The following is a 17,033-nucleotide window of genomic DNA, read 5'->3' as shown; positions in this document are numbered from 1 at the left end:
CTGTCCAGATTAAACCATTATGCCCAGCCAAACAGCCCATTTTTTATCTGTCTGTTGCAGAGAACCAAGAACAAAAGCAGTCCTTGTAAAATCTGATAATTGGAAACAGTAAAAATGCTTGGAACTGTGCTGTGGAAGGGTCATTCATTATCAATTGAATGCAAAATGTGATTAGGGAAATCTATCATAGAGGATCAAAGATTCAATATTTGATTCAAAGCAGCAGACGTAAAAGCTATCTTTCTCAATTCACATGAAAGGAACCAACCCATTGGAATTACTTAAGAGCAACAAAGGCAAAGCCACTAACCATGTAAAACATATCATTCAAAATAGCATTGGAATTACTTAAATTTTTTTTTTTTTTTTACATAACCTCTAAACAACAATAACATGCAATGAAAGAAGCAAAATTACAAAATTGAATTGGTAACTAAGAAACAAACTATGAATTGACTCCACAAGCTTTAACTTTTGAAATGACTCCCCATTAAGTTTCACCATTCTAATCATAATTGCATGATCTTAGAAGACAGGATTTGTGCACCACTTCCCTTCCGTGGTTAACAACAATCTACAAAGCTTAGACCTGGTAAGGAATCGAGATTTTCCTGTTCAAGATGTAAAAAAGAATAATATATTAGCATATTGTAAACTTAAAATGTTTTAAATATAAAACTAAATTCCCAATTAGGATTAAGATCATTTTGAGACAAAAAGGAAGATACCTCAACAATTAAATGCGCCTTCAAGAGCCCTTGCTACATGCTTCCATTGAACTTGATTTTTTTGTTTGACGTGAAATGTTAAGATCCATTGAACTTGATTCATTAATGCTCTTCATTTCATTAAGATATTTGTTTACTACATGCTTCCAAATTAGTTTCAATTCTTCAAGACGCACGGGTTTGACAAGATAGTCAATTGCACCATATGTTATACCTTTCATGACATTTTGAAAATCAGAATAAGCTGACAGCACTGCATACAAATTTAACCACGTTAAAAAAAAAGTAATTATAAAGAAAATAATTTAATATTTTTGTAGAAAATTTTAACTTACCAACTACTGGCAAGCTTATTTCACGGCTCACATTCTCTACAAATTGAAATCCATCAATGCATGTCAATTAACATCATCATGAGCACTATGTCGTAATTCTTTCTACTATATTTCCTCAATAGCTCCAAGGCTTGAAGTGGACAATCAGATATAGTGACTGTAATAATTTCATATGAAAATATAATAACTAAGCAATATAATAAAATCTTTATAAATATTTGCCAATATGCACTACAAACTAAAAACCTTTACATTATATTCCTTTCCTTCTCAATTTACGCAATTAGAAAGCAAAATAAAACCATTAAATTTTATATTTGGTTTCAAAAAAGCCCTTCTTAAATTTCAAAAAATTTCTAAGGTTCTATTTATTATTTCTAGCATCCACCAAACACGAGGAACTGAAAGGAAAAAAAAAATCTTCAGCGCAGCATAACAATATATACTCAATCATAGAGGTCAACAATTTCCATCGGTATTCCTTATTATGATTCTCTAAGAAATGCCATTAAATAATTTTAAATTGAAATCAGAAAATTTCAAATAATACCATTCAAAACAATGTTGCTGAGAAGAAACAGAGCATGAAAAGAACAAAGGAAAAGGCGCTGTCAAAACCCTAAAAATTTTCATGAAAAAAAAACCCTAGAATCCTAGAGACGCACTGAAAAATCTCCAGATCTGATTAAGAAAAACACACCTTCATAGCCGCACTGGAGAAGCATTTTCTCAAGCATCCTAAGAGCGACGGAGTCCTCGTCGACCACGAAAACCCGCAATCCGGCTGGGAACCCGTCCGGTAACATAGCTTCAGATTCGGACATTGTGCGAGAGAAAAGAAAGTACCTTCTCTATCAAGAAAAACCTCGTAAGACTTCTGTTACGTCAGAGACAGCACGCAGCTTTAAGAGCGAGACGAGAAGAGAAGAAGAAGAAGAAGACGAAGCGGGACTGAGCGGAACAGCCAGGATGATGCCTTATTTAAAGGCCGGGCAGCCTGATGGACGGCTGTGATTAACTTAGCTATGATTAAATTAGTTTTAGGACTCTCTCTCTTTTACTCTCTTTAAAAAAATAAAATAAAATAAAAAAACTCATCTAAATCGATTAGATATCAGTGCGCTTTAAAAAATTAAAAAAAAATTAAAAATTATAAGTTGTAATAAAATTTTATTAAAATATAATCTATTCATGACCTAATCTAGATTATATATAAATATTTATAGTAAAATGCATAACACAATTAAAATTGATCATAAAACATATATTAGATGCATAACACTAATCTTTATGATGACTTTGACCATAAAACATAGATAAGTTAAAAATTTATAATTAAGATTATATCACTGTATTTAGTTCAATTACCACTGATTCCTAAGGTTTATTAACAACATGTAATAGATGGAACAATCAATCTATAATTATAATTACGTGTATGAGGAATACATATCAGGCTATTTATATATCTAATATTTAAAATTTTAATATTATATGCTTACCATCTGGTGTATCATCAAAAAATTATCTTGATCAGATACGAAACTCAAGATAAAATTAAGTTGGAAATTTCAAAATTAAATCGGAGAGCATCTGAACTCCGATTTCAGTAAACTTATCGTCAAACTGAATGTCTCAAAAATACGAAACCAAGGACACCAAATTTGACTCAATCTGAGCTAAAATGAGTCCAAATCAAAGATCTGAAGCATATTTGAAAGGTTTAAACTAAAATTTAAATTATCAAACAGTTTCCAAACGTAGTGTGCTTATAATCGAATCGAGCAGCTCGACGAGACGAATCAAACGAGCCCAAGATCACCAAATTTGTGATATCATTAAGACATTCAAATGTTTAGTAAACAATCCATGATCAAGGAAATCAACATCGTTCATCCATTCAAATCACTGCCAATTTACCATTGATCTTCCTCCTATTTATTGGCCCATGTCACTCTCAGAAAATTATAAATAGACCTCTCATTTCTCACGAGGGGCCTAAGAAACGAAGCAAGGAAGAGATGGAAAAAGAGAAACTTGAGTTCTCTTACCGCCAGACTCCTCCTCGACCACCATCGAACTTCCACCAGACATCTACCCTACGCCGGACTTTTATCGAACTTCTACCCTATGCTGAACGTTCGTCCATCTCTCAACTTCTAGCCGTTGTTGTACTTTTGTCAGACATCTAGCCAACGCGGGAGTTCCATCCATTGCTGAACATATGTTCGTCGCTGGACTTTCGTCAAATTTCTACCCAACGTAGAACTTCCATCCATCTTTGGACTTCCGCCCATCGCCGACTTCTTTCCTTCGTCGAACTTTCATCGGACTTCTACCTAAAGCCAAAGAGAGTCCACGTATTTATTAATGGATCCTCGGGACGAAAGTGTGTCATGTTCAATTCCCGCAAATAGGAATACGATTTTCTTTGATGTAAGTTTCATGAATCACTTTGAACTAATTTGAATGATTTTTCATATTACATCATTAAAACTCTCTTTCATAACTCAACATAAATCTGACTTTTAATCTGGCAAACTAGATTGTAATGTAGTAAGGATAATTTGTTAGGTCAAGCGTACATAATAATTCAATAACTAATATTTGGGTCATCTTTTTTCCTGATAAATATGAAAGATTTAGATGGAATACAAGGTCCAGTTTATGTGGGAACTGATTGTGTCTTTAGCCGTCAAGCTCTCTTTGGCTATAGTTCACCTAAAGGACCCAAAAGGCAAAAAATGGTGAGCTTTGAGTGTTGTCCTTGCTTTGGCAAGCGGAAGAAGCCAAGGTTTGACAAGAATGATAGTGAGCTTCCGGTAGATGGTGGTGAGTATTACCTTGCTTTGGCTTTAATCCAACCTTCTAGCATTTTTTAACATGTTTGAACTTCACTCTACACATGGAATTTCAATAGATGTTCATGAAGACAAGCAGATGCTCATGTCTTAGATGAGCTTTGATAAGAGATTTGGGCAATCTGTAGCCTTCGTAACTTCCACTTTAATGGAGCAAGGAGGAGTTCCCCCCTCATCAAGCCCAGCAGCTCTGCTCAAAGAGGCCATTCACCTCATTAGATGTGGCTATAAAGACAAGACAAAATGGGGAACATAGGAAATCTTTGGCGCTGTTAACTTCGATGTTACTTAACAGAACACTATTTTCTACCCGACAGTGTTATTTATATAATAATAGTAATAATAATAATAATAATATATTATTAAATAACATAAATAAACTAATCAACAGCCCCTTCAACTCCTAGTAGCCAATTAGTTTAACTAAAAAACATCAATACAGTTATAGCCAAATAGAAGTGTGTAGTACAACTCTTAATTTTTCTAAAGAGTTATTAATAAATTGGAGCTATGGCTGGGATATCAGATGCCATAAATAATGGATATCAGTCATGGGGACCTCTATTTGGGAAGTTGTTATTTTCATTATTGGTGATTGTACATCTATAGCCATTCCTCAAGGGGCTTATGGGGAGGAAGAATCGAACTCCAACGATTGTCGTTATCTGGTCGATTCTCTTGGCTTCGATCTTCTAGTTACTATGGGTGAGGATAGAACCATTTGTGCCTAGAGCCATATGACTAAATGTCAAGCAGTGGGGAATAAATTGCAGAAACCTCTTATAATGTTGATATACTGAACATGTTGTGTTTACAATTGTGAAAGTTTTGTATTCAATTCTATGACTGTTACATATGGTTTATGCTGAGAGTGAAAATTTCTTTTGTTGTTGGCTTAAGTTTTGATATCTATTTTTCTATTGAATGTTATACGGGGATTTTTATTGGAAAATATGGAAACAATATTATAATTGGGATTTAGATACTTATATTGAAATAAAATAGTATGAAGTGTTAAAAAAATAAGAGCATCTCTTTTTTCAGATATAAGTTTGGAGCATTTTTTTTTATTAAGTCTTCATTTGTGGTAGCTTACTTGCTGCTTTCTAAAGTAACATTCTATGACAAAAATTTTTTGAACTAAAAATTATGTACTAAAAGCTGCTTTAGAAAATAATAAGAATGTTTTCCCAAATAAAGCCTAAAATTAGTTAGAACTTGTTCTAAATTTTAAGTTGGCCCTAAAAAGTGAAGAATTGACCTCCAATTTTTCATGCCAAAAGTTGCATTTAGTTTGTTTGTTTTTTTCCGTGCTAAGTTTTAATTGCAATTGAATATTGTTAAATGAATGGGATAAGGGATTAGAATATTAATATTATTGGTAATAATAATAATAATAATAATAATAAAGCTATACAAAATTAATGTTTGTGAGGCAAGAGTTAAAGTTATTGCATAAAAAGGAATTATTTATAAAATAAAAAATAATGTTGGGTTGTTTTTATGTAAAATACATCGTATTAATTTTTATAAGCATTCAATTTGCATTGAGATTAGTGCAATTCAATATATCATATAAAATATTAATCACACACACACACATATATTCAACGCCTTGCTCCATTTTGCTTTTCCCTCTCATACAACCTATAACAAATTTCATTTTAAAATAATGTAATGCTCTTTTTGTTTTATTATTTTTTTGATAATCAATTTTTTTGTTTTTTTTTTGGGAGAAAACTCTCTTATTGGAGTTTAATAATTGGCATATGAATCTATTTGATAGTATATAAATTCAAGAACGCCATGTTACCTCCCCTATAACTCAAATAATTCTAGGGTAGATAGAGGGAAAAAAAAATCTTATGTGACTTTGGCTTCATTTGGGACAGTTTTCTTATTGCTTTCTATTAAAAATTTCTAGTTCTAAAATTTTTTGTACTAAAAGCTACTTTAGAAAGTAGCATGAAAACTGTCCCAAACATTGAATAAGAGAAGATAAAAAATCATTGAATATATATAAAAATCTATGCTTTTTTTGTGATGTAATGTTCTAAAAAAATTATGATGACAAAGAGTGCATAGATTCAATACACATATGAAGAGTTTTTAGAGACACCCACATTTTTATGGAAGAACTCTAAAAGTGAAAAACCATAGAGCCTCATCAAATTGAAATAATTATATTAGTGTATGTTGTCTAGGGGTGTCAATTTTGGGGTACGAGTCAAGTTCGAGTTGAACTCAGAACTGACACTGCACTATTCTAGTCAACCTGAACCTAACCCATTTTTATCAACTGGTCAATTTTTCAGTCCCGAACCCGACCCGCTTCGAGTTCAGGTCAACCCGAACTCGACCAAACCGAAAATTGAGTGGTTGTTTGACTTCACTCACTGGTCTCTATAGCAGGAGTTCAATTCGCTGGATCCGTGGATTGGAAGTTACAACATTTAGATTGCGATGATGGGAGTTCGTTCAAAGAGGTGTCTCTAACTGGCCCAACTACTTTGTTCCTATTCGACTTTTCTCTTTGGGGACGACGTTCACTTCAGGTCGGAATGGAGGTTTGAACATTTAGATCGAAAACAACAACTGAATGACGGGAGTTCATTCACTGTAAAGGAGTCAAAGCCTTGCAGCCCGTCGGCTGGCATGGCTCCTTCATTCCTGTTCGACTTCACTCCTTGGTCCATCTTCACTTTCGGACGGATAGGAAGTTACAACATTTTGATCGAAAGCAACGACCAGAGTTTGCTATGAAGGAGTCATTGGTTCCTTCGTTCTTGCTCAACTTCACTCCTTGGACGATGTTCACTTTCGGTCGAATCGAAAGTTACAATATTTTGATTGGAAGAAATCGAGAAATAACGGGAGATCGCTCGCTTTGAAGATACATGACAGGATTCTAGGTCAAAATTGGGTCATTTTTGGGTTTTTGGGTCAAACCGAGCCCGACCAAAAATTTGAAATGTGTCAAAAATCAAGACCCACACCTGACCCATTTCGGGTTCGGGTTGACCTGAACCCAAACTTTTTGTGTTAAGTTCGAGTCATGTCAAATATTGACACCCCTAATGTTCTAGATGATAAACTTTCCTATATTTGGGGAACACACTAATACAATGTAGTAGACATGAATAATAGAAAATGAACTTTATTTTGAGAATTTAAATAGTGTTCAAGCATTGAATTTCCCTCAAGAGATCATTCATGATATGTTTGACAATTCTTTTTTGAGAAAATAGTATTAAATATGAAGAAGTTAGTATAAATATTTGTTTTATATTGGAGACAGAGTTGATGTCGATAACATTCATCTTCCTTTTAGACAATAACGTGCATCAACATTGGTGGCGACATCAACGACAAAGTTAGTAAGCATCAATATTTGTGTTGAAAGCAAGCATTGTATTTATAGATGATATCATGTAATAATTTTACTAGCGAAGGAAAGCAATCAAATCAGTGAGTATAAGTTTTGGGGTTGATGTTGCACATCAACCTTATAGGCAATGTTATGTGTTAGCATTAATAGTAACGACTTGCAAGAAAATTAACTAGTGCTACAGTTGGCGTTGAAGGCATGCATCAACTTATATGTAATGGAATGTGTTGATTTTGATGGTGATGATGAGCAATGAAGTTAGCGTGTATCAGTGTTGGTGATGACAAGTTCATTGACCTTATAAGTGATAGTGTGCATTAGTATTAGTGTCGAGGATGGGGCAATAAAGTCAGCGAGCGCCAGTGTTAGTGATGATAATGTGCAATAGTTTTATAATAATTTTTTTTTTTAAGTTGGTGGCAATGAAGAGTGAAAAAAATGATGGTTTATTGGTGTTGGTGTTAATGATTTGCATCGGCCTTATTGATAATAGAGTGCGTTAACTTTATTTATGACTATATACGATAAAGCCATTGGGTGTCAACGTAGTTAGCTAGTAATGATTTGACTAAGTCAGTGTCATGTAAGGTGGCGTTGTGACTAGTGTCGTGGGCCGCCCACAACACTAGAATAAATTTTATATTAAAATATCCAAATCCACTATTTCATTTAATGTAATTCATTTTAGGCAGTTGACCAAGAGAGAGAAGGAGAATGCATTTAGTTAGAGAAAACCCATTCGGTTGACTTTGATTCATTTTATGCTTCTAGCACTATTCTAAATGTTATCTGAATTGAGGTAAGTAACAGTTAACCTATTGTAGTTTTTAAAAATATGACAATTTCTAGATTTTTTTTATTAAATTTATATTTTTATAATAAAAAAGAGAAAAGCTTTACAACCATAAATTTTCACCATGTAACTTTTTGTATGTTGTAGAGGCATCAATTTTAAATATTTAGGGGATTTTCTAAAAATTTTATAGGAGGTATTTTGAAATATACAATATTTTTTATTTGTTTGAAAATAATTCTGAACTGAAAAAATTATACTATAGTACAATAAAAGTCTCAAAATAGCCTTTTACACAATCCCTAGTAATTGGATTGAATTCTAAAATATTTTTGCTACCTATCATTATATCATTTTGTGAAATTTGGAATATGCCTATTTTTTGTTTTAATTAATGCAACGAAATAAATTACATGATTTACTATTTAAAAAAGAAGAGTTATGAGAAAATGTGATGGAAAATATGAAAGTTTATTCTGGTGCCTACGAGAATGTTATGATAGCTATATGATATATTTTGGTTCCTATAAGGCGTGTTATAGTGATTATAAGTCATATTTTAGTGCCTATAAGACATGTTAAGACATGTTTTGGTATAGAAGGAAGCTATATAGTGATGCTTTATTGAAAGCTTTGAGATGTGTGTTGCAGCAGAGTGAAAAGGTGGTGACATATATATCCAGGAAGTTGAAGTTGTGTAAGAAGAATTATCCAACCCATTATTTAGAGCTAGCAGCTATTATTTTTGTATTAAAATGTGTCGTCATTATAAATGTATGGTTTATATGTGAGATATTTCACTCAAAAAGAATTGAATCTGATACAGAGAAGTTGATTAGAGTTGATTAAGGATTATAATTTAGATATCATTTATCAATCCTACAGAGTAAATGTGGTTGATGAAGCGTTGAGAAGGAAATCAGTAGGAATGACCCCAGTTTAATTACTACTGAGCAAGAATTGGTCAACAAAATGAACAGGTTGGAATTCAAAGTTATGTGTTCCTCTGATGTGTCTATTAGAATCATTTCTCATATGATAGTTTAGCCTTCATTGCAGGAGATAATTAAGGAAGCGCAAAAGGTAGATGAGGAATATGCAGGGTTGTTAGGTCAGATTCACTCTAGAAAGACATTTAAATTACAAGTAGATGAGTAGTGCGTAATTTTCTACGATTGTAAATTGTGGTTCCCAGGTAGTGGTGATATGATGAGAGAAATTCTATATGAAATCCACTATTATGGGTATACCATTCATCCAGACAAGAATAAAATTTATCATGATATGAAGTGTATGTTCTAGTGGATTGGATTTAAGTAGGATGTAACAAAGTTTATTTCTAAATGTGAAGCTTACCAAATGATAAAAGCTGAGCATGAGAGACCCAGTGGATTATTATAGTCATTACCTAATCCTTAGTTGAAATGGGAGGAGATCACTATGCATTTCCATTCAGGTTTAGGCAAGGCCATGATGGAATATGGGTGATTATAGATCAATTGACAAAGTTTTTTTATTTTCTGCCAATGAGGTAGACTAGTTTTATTAATAGGTTGACTCATTTGTACATGATAGAGATTCAAACTACATGAAATCCCTGATATTATTATTTCTAATTGGACTGATAAATTTACCTCAAAATTATAGAGAAGTATTTGGGAGGGTTTGGGGCTGAAATTTCAGTATGGATTTTTACCGCATGTAGATAAAGAGTCTTAAAGAGTCATTCTGATTCAGTAAGATCTATTATGGTTTTGTGTTTCAGACTTTGGCGGAAGCTAGGAGGACCATGTACCTTTGGTTTAGTTTTCTTATAAAAATAATTTTCATGTAAGTATCATTATGGCTCCATAAAATGCTTTGCATGGAAGACGATACATGACGACATTTCATAGGTTGAGTTAAGAGAGAGAAGTTTGATTGGTTCTAAGCTACTAAAAAAATCATATTGATTAGAAGAAGATTAAAGTAGCTCAAGATATGCAAAGAAAATAGTTTGACCTTGGTCTAAGACTTTATAATTTGAAATAGCTAGGTGATTTTATGTGTCCAAAAGTCAGCTCAATAAAGAGTGTCAATAGATTTTTAAAAGATATGAAAGTAAGCACTCGATCTATTGGACCATTTTAAGTAATTGAGAAGGTTAGAAAATTCACTTATAGGTTGTTTCTATTAGAGTCCTAGAAACTAATGTAGAGATGCAACCTAATCTAACTTATAAGGAAGAACTTGAATGTACTATGGCTTTTAATGTAAAGCTACTAAGGAACAAATAGATTATAGTAATCAAGATTCAGTGGTAGCACTGATCAGGGAGGGATGCAACCTGGGAGAGAATGTTTGAAATAAGGTAGTTGTATCGTGACTTGTTCTGACTGAGTTCATTATTATCTATGTTGTAGATTGGAAATATCAAGGAAGAAATTATTGTAAGGAGGGTATAATGTAAAATCTGTCATAAAAGCCAAGTAATTTTTTGTAACTAATCTTTTCTTTTCAATTAATCAATACTTATGAGTCTTAGAATGTTGAATGGGGTAGATAGTTGCTAATGTTTGGGATTGAAAATGTGAAAATTCAATATTTGAATTTTGTTCTATGGGTGCCATGGCACTTGGGGAATACGACACCCTGACGCTAATGAAGCAAAATAGGCAAATGTTGAGGAGCCTGGAAGCAGACTCGCGGTGATAGGTTTCAAATGAGAATTCTTTGTTAGCATCTAAATGATTTTTTAAGAACATTGCGGCACTTGGAATTCGACATCATAATGTTGGACGAAGTTAGTGGGTTTAAAATATTAAAATATCTAAACCCATTTAACCAAATCTATGCCACCACCAGGCAAGCCGGAGAAGAGAGGAGGAAGGGGAAAAGAGAAAGAAGAAAGGGGAGAGAGATTCGTAGGTTAAAGTCTGGTATTCATTCGACGAGTCAGTTAAGAAAATTATAGAGCTCGTGGTAGACTCCTAAAACCCTGTCATTGATTTAATTTCTAATAAGTTTATATAAGATATGAACAAAAATATATTTTTTTTCAAATTTTGCAAATATTTCATCATGTGATTTTTATTATGTTATTGTGTTCCTTATGAACATTTTGACTAAATAAAATTAAGTGTTAGACACATAGTTTTTTCGTACAAATTTATCAGTATTTTATTAAATGGAGGCTTTTCTAGAAAATATATTAGTTATAAAAAATAATTAAACTTTTCATGTGAATATTCTTTTGAAGTTAAAAATTAAAACGGGAAAGTTAAATGAGAATCCTATTTAACAAGTATTGAGGCTTTTACTCGTAATTTTTTGCATCATATAAATATTGCATTGAATACTAAATTTAATTACTATTGTATTTCATTTCTATTATGGATTATGTTGTATTAGAGATGTTTTATTCTAAAATAATAAAAAGTGCACTCTTTATTATATTGTAGAGGTCATAGATGTTCTTTTTTTGCCTCATCTGCCTAATATAGATGTGGGAGAGATTATGACCCCACTTCCCGAAAGAAAATGTGAGAGGTTAACTAACATTGAATGTGGCTCTTTTGGCCGATTCTACTTGATGCAAATATGGGAGGGATTTTGGCTCCACTTGTTAAAGACAGGTGTGGAAGGTAAAAATGAGATATAAGGGAAATGAAGATAGGAGTAAGCTTCGAGATATGTGCATGTTATGCATTGTATCTCATATGTTAATATTCTAATGAATTAAATTTAAGAAATCTTTTGAGAGATGTTCAATAAACTCTAAATTTCTATATGAATACTGTTGGGAAAGTGAAATTAAAGGGAAATACAATTGAACCTATAAAATGAATAAGTATTTTGCACGACATCCAGATAATTTGTGAAAATGGAGATGTGGTTCAGAAAGTTTATGTGCTAGTTCTGAAATCAAGTATACACACTAGAAATTTGGTAAATTCCAATTTTACTTAAGTTCACTTTATATTTATATTGCTTTAAGCATTTAAATTGGATATTTATATTTGTGCAGGGTGTAGGAGGGAGTAAATTGAACTTATTGATCTTACTTCATTCTTTTAATACTTTAAGAAAAGATAAGAGTCTTGTTGGGTAAATCAGGTGTAGTGGTAGTGTTTGGGGATCCGAATTTCTATGGTATGGTTTTATAATCCAACATTTATTTATGATTTTGTAATTACGTTTTGATAAAATGAAGGTTGACTAGGTTTATATAGAGAGTGATGATCTATCAATAGTTAGTGAATGCATCATTCTACATCAATATAACAAAAAAATCCAAAACTCGTCATTAAATGATTCAGAGTAATCCTCTTTATCTTAAGATATTTTTTTGAATATTGAATAACTCAAAAATGTCATAATTAAGTATGTTTAAGCTGTAGGATTTGTCTCATTGATATGCTAGATTTGAATATGAGAACACAAGATTTAAAGATCGTTTGTTTCTCTAATTAATTTTTTGACGTTTTCAATCGTGCTAAAGTACAAATGAAGTTTGGATGTTCTTAAATTTAATTTCAAAAAATTTCAAGTTAAATATCCATTGAGAATCATAGCTGATACCTATATGTTTATGTTGACTTTATTTCCATTATCATATTATGTTACCTATATTTGAACACCATAATGCAGATCGTTGCTTGGTGCCGAATCTGTCGAGCTGCTCTCCTTCGCCTCTTCGTAGCCCACTATGATTTCCCTCTCACAGCCTCCTCCTTCGACTACCACCTTTCTTTTCTCTCCTCACCATCTCTCTCCCCTTTCTCCAATGCCCATTTCTACAAATCCCTCTCTTTCCATTTCCCCTCCTCTTCTGGAGCTGAGGATAGCAATTTCGACTCTGAGTCCTCCAAACCCATCTCCAATTTCCTCAGCTTAGACCATCCCATCATCCTTCAACACCTCTTACAAGCAAAATCAAACTTCTTGATGCAAGAGTAGGCGTTGGTCTTCTTGAGATCCTCACAAATAACCAAACCGATGATGGGTCTGATTTGTTTAGTGTTTTGGGAGATCAGGCTCGGCTGGAAATCTGCCTTCTTAGCTTTCAGGTGGGCTGGCAATTGTGTTATTGGATCTCCATGGGCGTGGCATTTGATGATTTGGGTGTTGGTTAAACAGAGAAGGTTCGATTTGGCTTGGATGGATTAGCAGAGAATGCATCATAAGTCGTTGCTTACTCATTGGGCATTGATTATTATTATGGAAAGGTGCATGATTTCAATTCTTTTGAATGCTTATGATCAGGATTTTGAATTTAGCTGTTGCTAAATTTTGTGATGGAAAGATGAAAGAGTGTTTCATCTCTTGAGCTACTAGATTATATCATTCAATTCTTAAACTATTAGATTATATCATTTGACTATAATTAGGATTTACTTAATCTTTAGAGGATTAAAATCTTGAGACTGGTTGACATAAAAATATTTACTCTTTTTAAATTCGGTTAAACTGTTTGTCTATTTGTTTTAGGATTTAAGGCTTGTGTGAGAGAGATGTAATTAAACTTGTTAGATCTCGTGAATGGTGGGAATCCATGTTTACCACTCATAGATTAAATATTGGTGTAATGAATGAAATATTAAAATTTATAGGGTGGTATCACCGGTACGAATGTAATATAAGAGTGATATATTTTATATTAAAGTTGTCTATGATTGGTAGAGGTATGAAATATTAAAGTTTTTAATGCTAAATCTATAAATAGCATAATATAAAGTGGTATGTATGTAAATCACCATACTAAATTCTAGATATTATTAATAGTGATGCTGTAATGAGAATCTTGCTTAAATCCTACTTAAATGGTATACCAAACTGACTTTTCTCCATTCATCATATGAAGAACTAGAATCTTAACCACTTTAAATTTGAATGTTATTAGAAATTTTTCATGACAAAAATTCATGTTATATTATTGCTTTTATCAGTTTTAAATAGTTCTATCTCAAAGCTTTTTAGTCTTAGAAATTTTGTTAAAAAAGGGGAGAGTGAATTCACATATATTAGGACATATTGTAAAAAAATATTATTGAATGTTTTACACTATAAATTGAATGTTTTAATCATATATAATAAGAATACACTTCTTCCTTGAAAATTAGATATGTATCCACAAATGAGAGTGGGAAATTAATTAAAACATTCCATGCTTTGGAGAAATTCAATGTAAAAGCAAATTTGGATGAATTCTTCTTAATGTTTTTTTTTTTTTTGCAAAAACAAGAATGTTGAGGAATCGGAAGAGCTTCTTCTTTTAAAACTATTTTTTTTTCCTCTTGAAACTATTGGACTCAACATTATTTTTGATGGATGGTGTAATATTCCTGTCCATTTGATTGAAGCAAAAAGAGTTTGGAGAGAAATGGCAAAATTTTGCATCATACCATATAGTACTTCCTACACTCATATGATTGGTTGCTTGGCAAAACATGGAAATCACTTTGAGTCTCTAAGGTTTTATGATGAGATGAAGAAAAGAAGTTGGATTCCAAACCTTAAGGTTTGCAACTATATAATTTATGTATTGATAAGAGAAAATTGCATGAAAGAAGCATATAGCTTGTTTAACAAAATCATGGAGGTAGGTTTGCGACAAGAATTGGAAACTTAAAATTGTATGGTACTTCCAATTTGTGAAGCACATAGAATGGATGAAGCGTAAGAGATAATGCAGATGATGATTTTAGAAGGTGTTCGTCTGTCTATGGATACTTTCCATGCATTTATCAAGATAGAGGATTTCCCTGGATTAATCAAGCCGGTTGAACAAATGAAAGAGGATGGTAATACGCCAAATCAAAGCACTTTCCTCCCATATGATTTTACACATATTATATCCTATCAAGTACAATTCTACTTTGATCAGTTTGTTTGGTAAGCTTTGTCTTCTTTTTTTTTTTTTGTGTCTTTATATTTGTATTTGTAATCATCAAAATCTACATAAAATTTGGGGCCTTACCTAATGTTTTCCTAGTTTAACCTTTATTCATTTATTGTTGAGAAGTAATTGATACATAGTCTCCTTTGCTACTATTAGATCTTATACATTAATAAGATTTATGCTTTTTCTATTTTACTATTTCTGCAAGAAACTATTTGGAGGTTAAATTTGTATTGCATAAAGAACTAGAAAGACCTTTTCTTTTTTGTCTTTGTAAAAATTAAGCCTATTTCTTGTGATATAAGAGAAATTACATATTTTTATTTTATTGTGATAGAAGAGAATTAAAGCTTTTGAGGTTAAATGTTTAGGGATGATAAATATATACATGAAACAGAGATAATGTGCTATACTAAAGTTTTAGAAAATATTAATATTTAATTACTACAATCTTCTTCTTGCCAACGCCTCTTTCTTTCTACTAAAATTTTGCCATATTCAAATGTGGATTGTGCAATTAGTTCTCTAAAGATGCAAAAGAAAAGTGATTTTTGATTCAATATTGGAATACTTCTCATATGGTGACAACATGTTTTTACTGTCTATAATTTGATATAAAAATATAATAAAACTCGAGTACTTAGCTATTAAAAAATCAACTATATGAAGTAGCTTGAATTATGCTGTGAGACTACAATGACTATGATTTCATTGGAATAGTTTTTTTTTCTTGCTTCTTAAAGAAACTTTCTAGCACAATTATTAAAAAATTATTTTAAAAAGCAGTGAAAATGTTCTCCCAAACAAAGCTTACTATAAACAACATCACTAAGAGCCAAGGTAAGAGATTGTATGTATAGATGGACGAGAGGAATATTTTAGTAAATTAAAAGTATGCATATAGGACTTGCTCTGTAAAAGGTTACAGAAAATAGAGGTTTCGCTGTTAAGTGCACATAGAGTGATCCCCCCAGCAAGCCTAATTTTCATCCATTTTTTATGGTAGTCAGATTAAGCCATTATGCCCACCCTAAACAGCCCATTTTGGCATTCCATATACCAAACGCATTTTATCTGTCTGTTGCAGAGAGAACCAAAAACAAAAACACTCCTTGTACAATCTGATAATTCGAAACAGTAAAAATGCTTGAAACTGTGTTGTAGAAGGAACCCACAGGAATTACTTAAAGAGCAACAAAGCCTGTTCAATCTGTGCAATCCAACCAATACATTCTAAAAACTCTCATTGCACCAAATAAAAGCATTACCAATGTCTAACCATGCGATTTCATTTATTTATCAAAAAAGTAACATTGATATATACATCAGATTCTTTTGCATAACCTCTAAACAACAATAACATGCAATGAAAGAAGAGAAAATTACAGAATTGAATTGGTAACTAAGAAACAAACAATGAATTGACTCCACAAGCTTTTAACTTTTGAAAATGACTCCATTAAGTTTCAGCATTCTGATCATAATAGCATGATCTGGAGAAAGATGCAGAGAACAACAATCTACAAAGCTTAGAGCTCTAAAGGAATCCAGATAAAAGTACCTTCAGGAGCCCTTGCAACGATCTTAGTATTGAAACTGAAAAGTTCAACAGTTACAAAAAATGTCAAAATATGTATACATATTTCACCTACTTAGTTCATAAGAAAAATCATTTACCTGGCTAAGTGCTACATAAAGTTCATCTGTCTCATCCAGATTGTCAAACTCAGATAGGATTTCCAAATTCAAAGCACTGCTTCCCCCATGATCTTCCAAACTATAACTTTGAACATCAACTGAATCCGTATTGATTTGTGCACATGAGTCAAAGCTATCTTGCGATTGTTTTTGCTCAACTGCATGAATTCAATGTCATAAACAATTGATTATCACAACATAACAAATTAAAAAAAAAAAAATCAATAATAAATCTTCAAATACTTACGTGCTAATAATGTTGCAAGCTCATCAAAATTATTGTTATCATTAAGATCATTGTTTAAAGCGAATTGTTGAGATTCCAATTGATTTTCAAGCGAATTAATCAT

The 17,033-nt window shown here is 32.2% G+C and overlaps 1 protein-coding gene and 1 pseudogene across 4 annotated transcripts in view; one reads left to right on the top strand and one right to left on the bottom strand.

The window, feature by feature from the left end:
- Nucleotides 1-281: 281 nt before the first annotated feature.
- Nucleotides 282-17,033, bottom strand: part of LOC114579273 (two-component response regulator ARR11-like) — a 28,925-nt gene continuing 12,173 nt past the window's right edge. For 2 of the 4 annotated variants that reach the window (XM_028693312.1, XM_028693311.1), the window contains 2 exons: nucleotides 1,064-1,125; nucleotides 729-981 (listed from right to left, as the gene is read on the bottom strand). In XM_028693312.1, the coding sequence (XP_028549145.1) occupies nucleotides 749-981; nucleotides 1,064-1,125 (295 nt within the window). In that variant the 3' untranslated portion in view covers nucleotides 729-748. Of the gene's footprint in view, nucleotides 499-728; nucleotides 982-1,063; nucleotides 1,126-16,256; nucleotides 16,582-16,662; nucleotides 16,842-17,033 lie in introns of those variants that run through there. The other 2 variants (XR_003700184.1, XM_028693313.1) reach the window with 2 other exon arrangements.
- The window catches only part of LOC110113040, a 27,607-nt pseudogene continuing 14,052 nt past the window's right edge, over nucleotides 3,479-17,033 (top strand).

The sequence above is a fragment of the Dendrobium catenatum genome, unplaced genomic scaffold (genome assembly GCF_001605985.2).
Source record: "Dendrobium catenatum unplaced genomic scaffold, ASM160598v2 fragScaff_scaffold_255, whole genome shotgun sequence".
NCBI classification, from domain to species: Eukaryota; Viridiplantae; Streptophyta; class Magnoliopsida; order Asparagales; family Orchidaceae; genus Dendrobium; species Dendrobium catenatum.
Note: the sequence above shows the minus strand (reverse complement) of the source record. Positions and strands in the feature narration are given on the sequence as shown.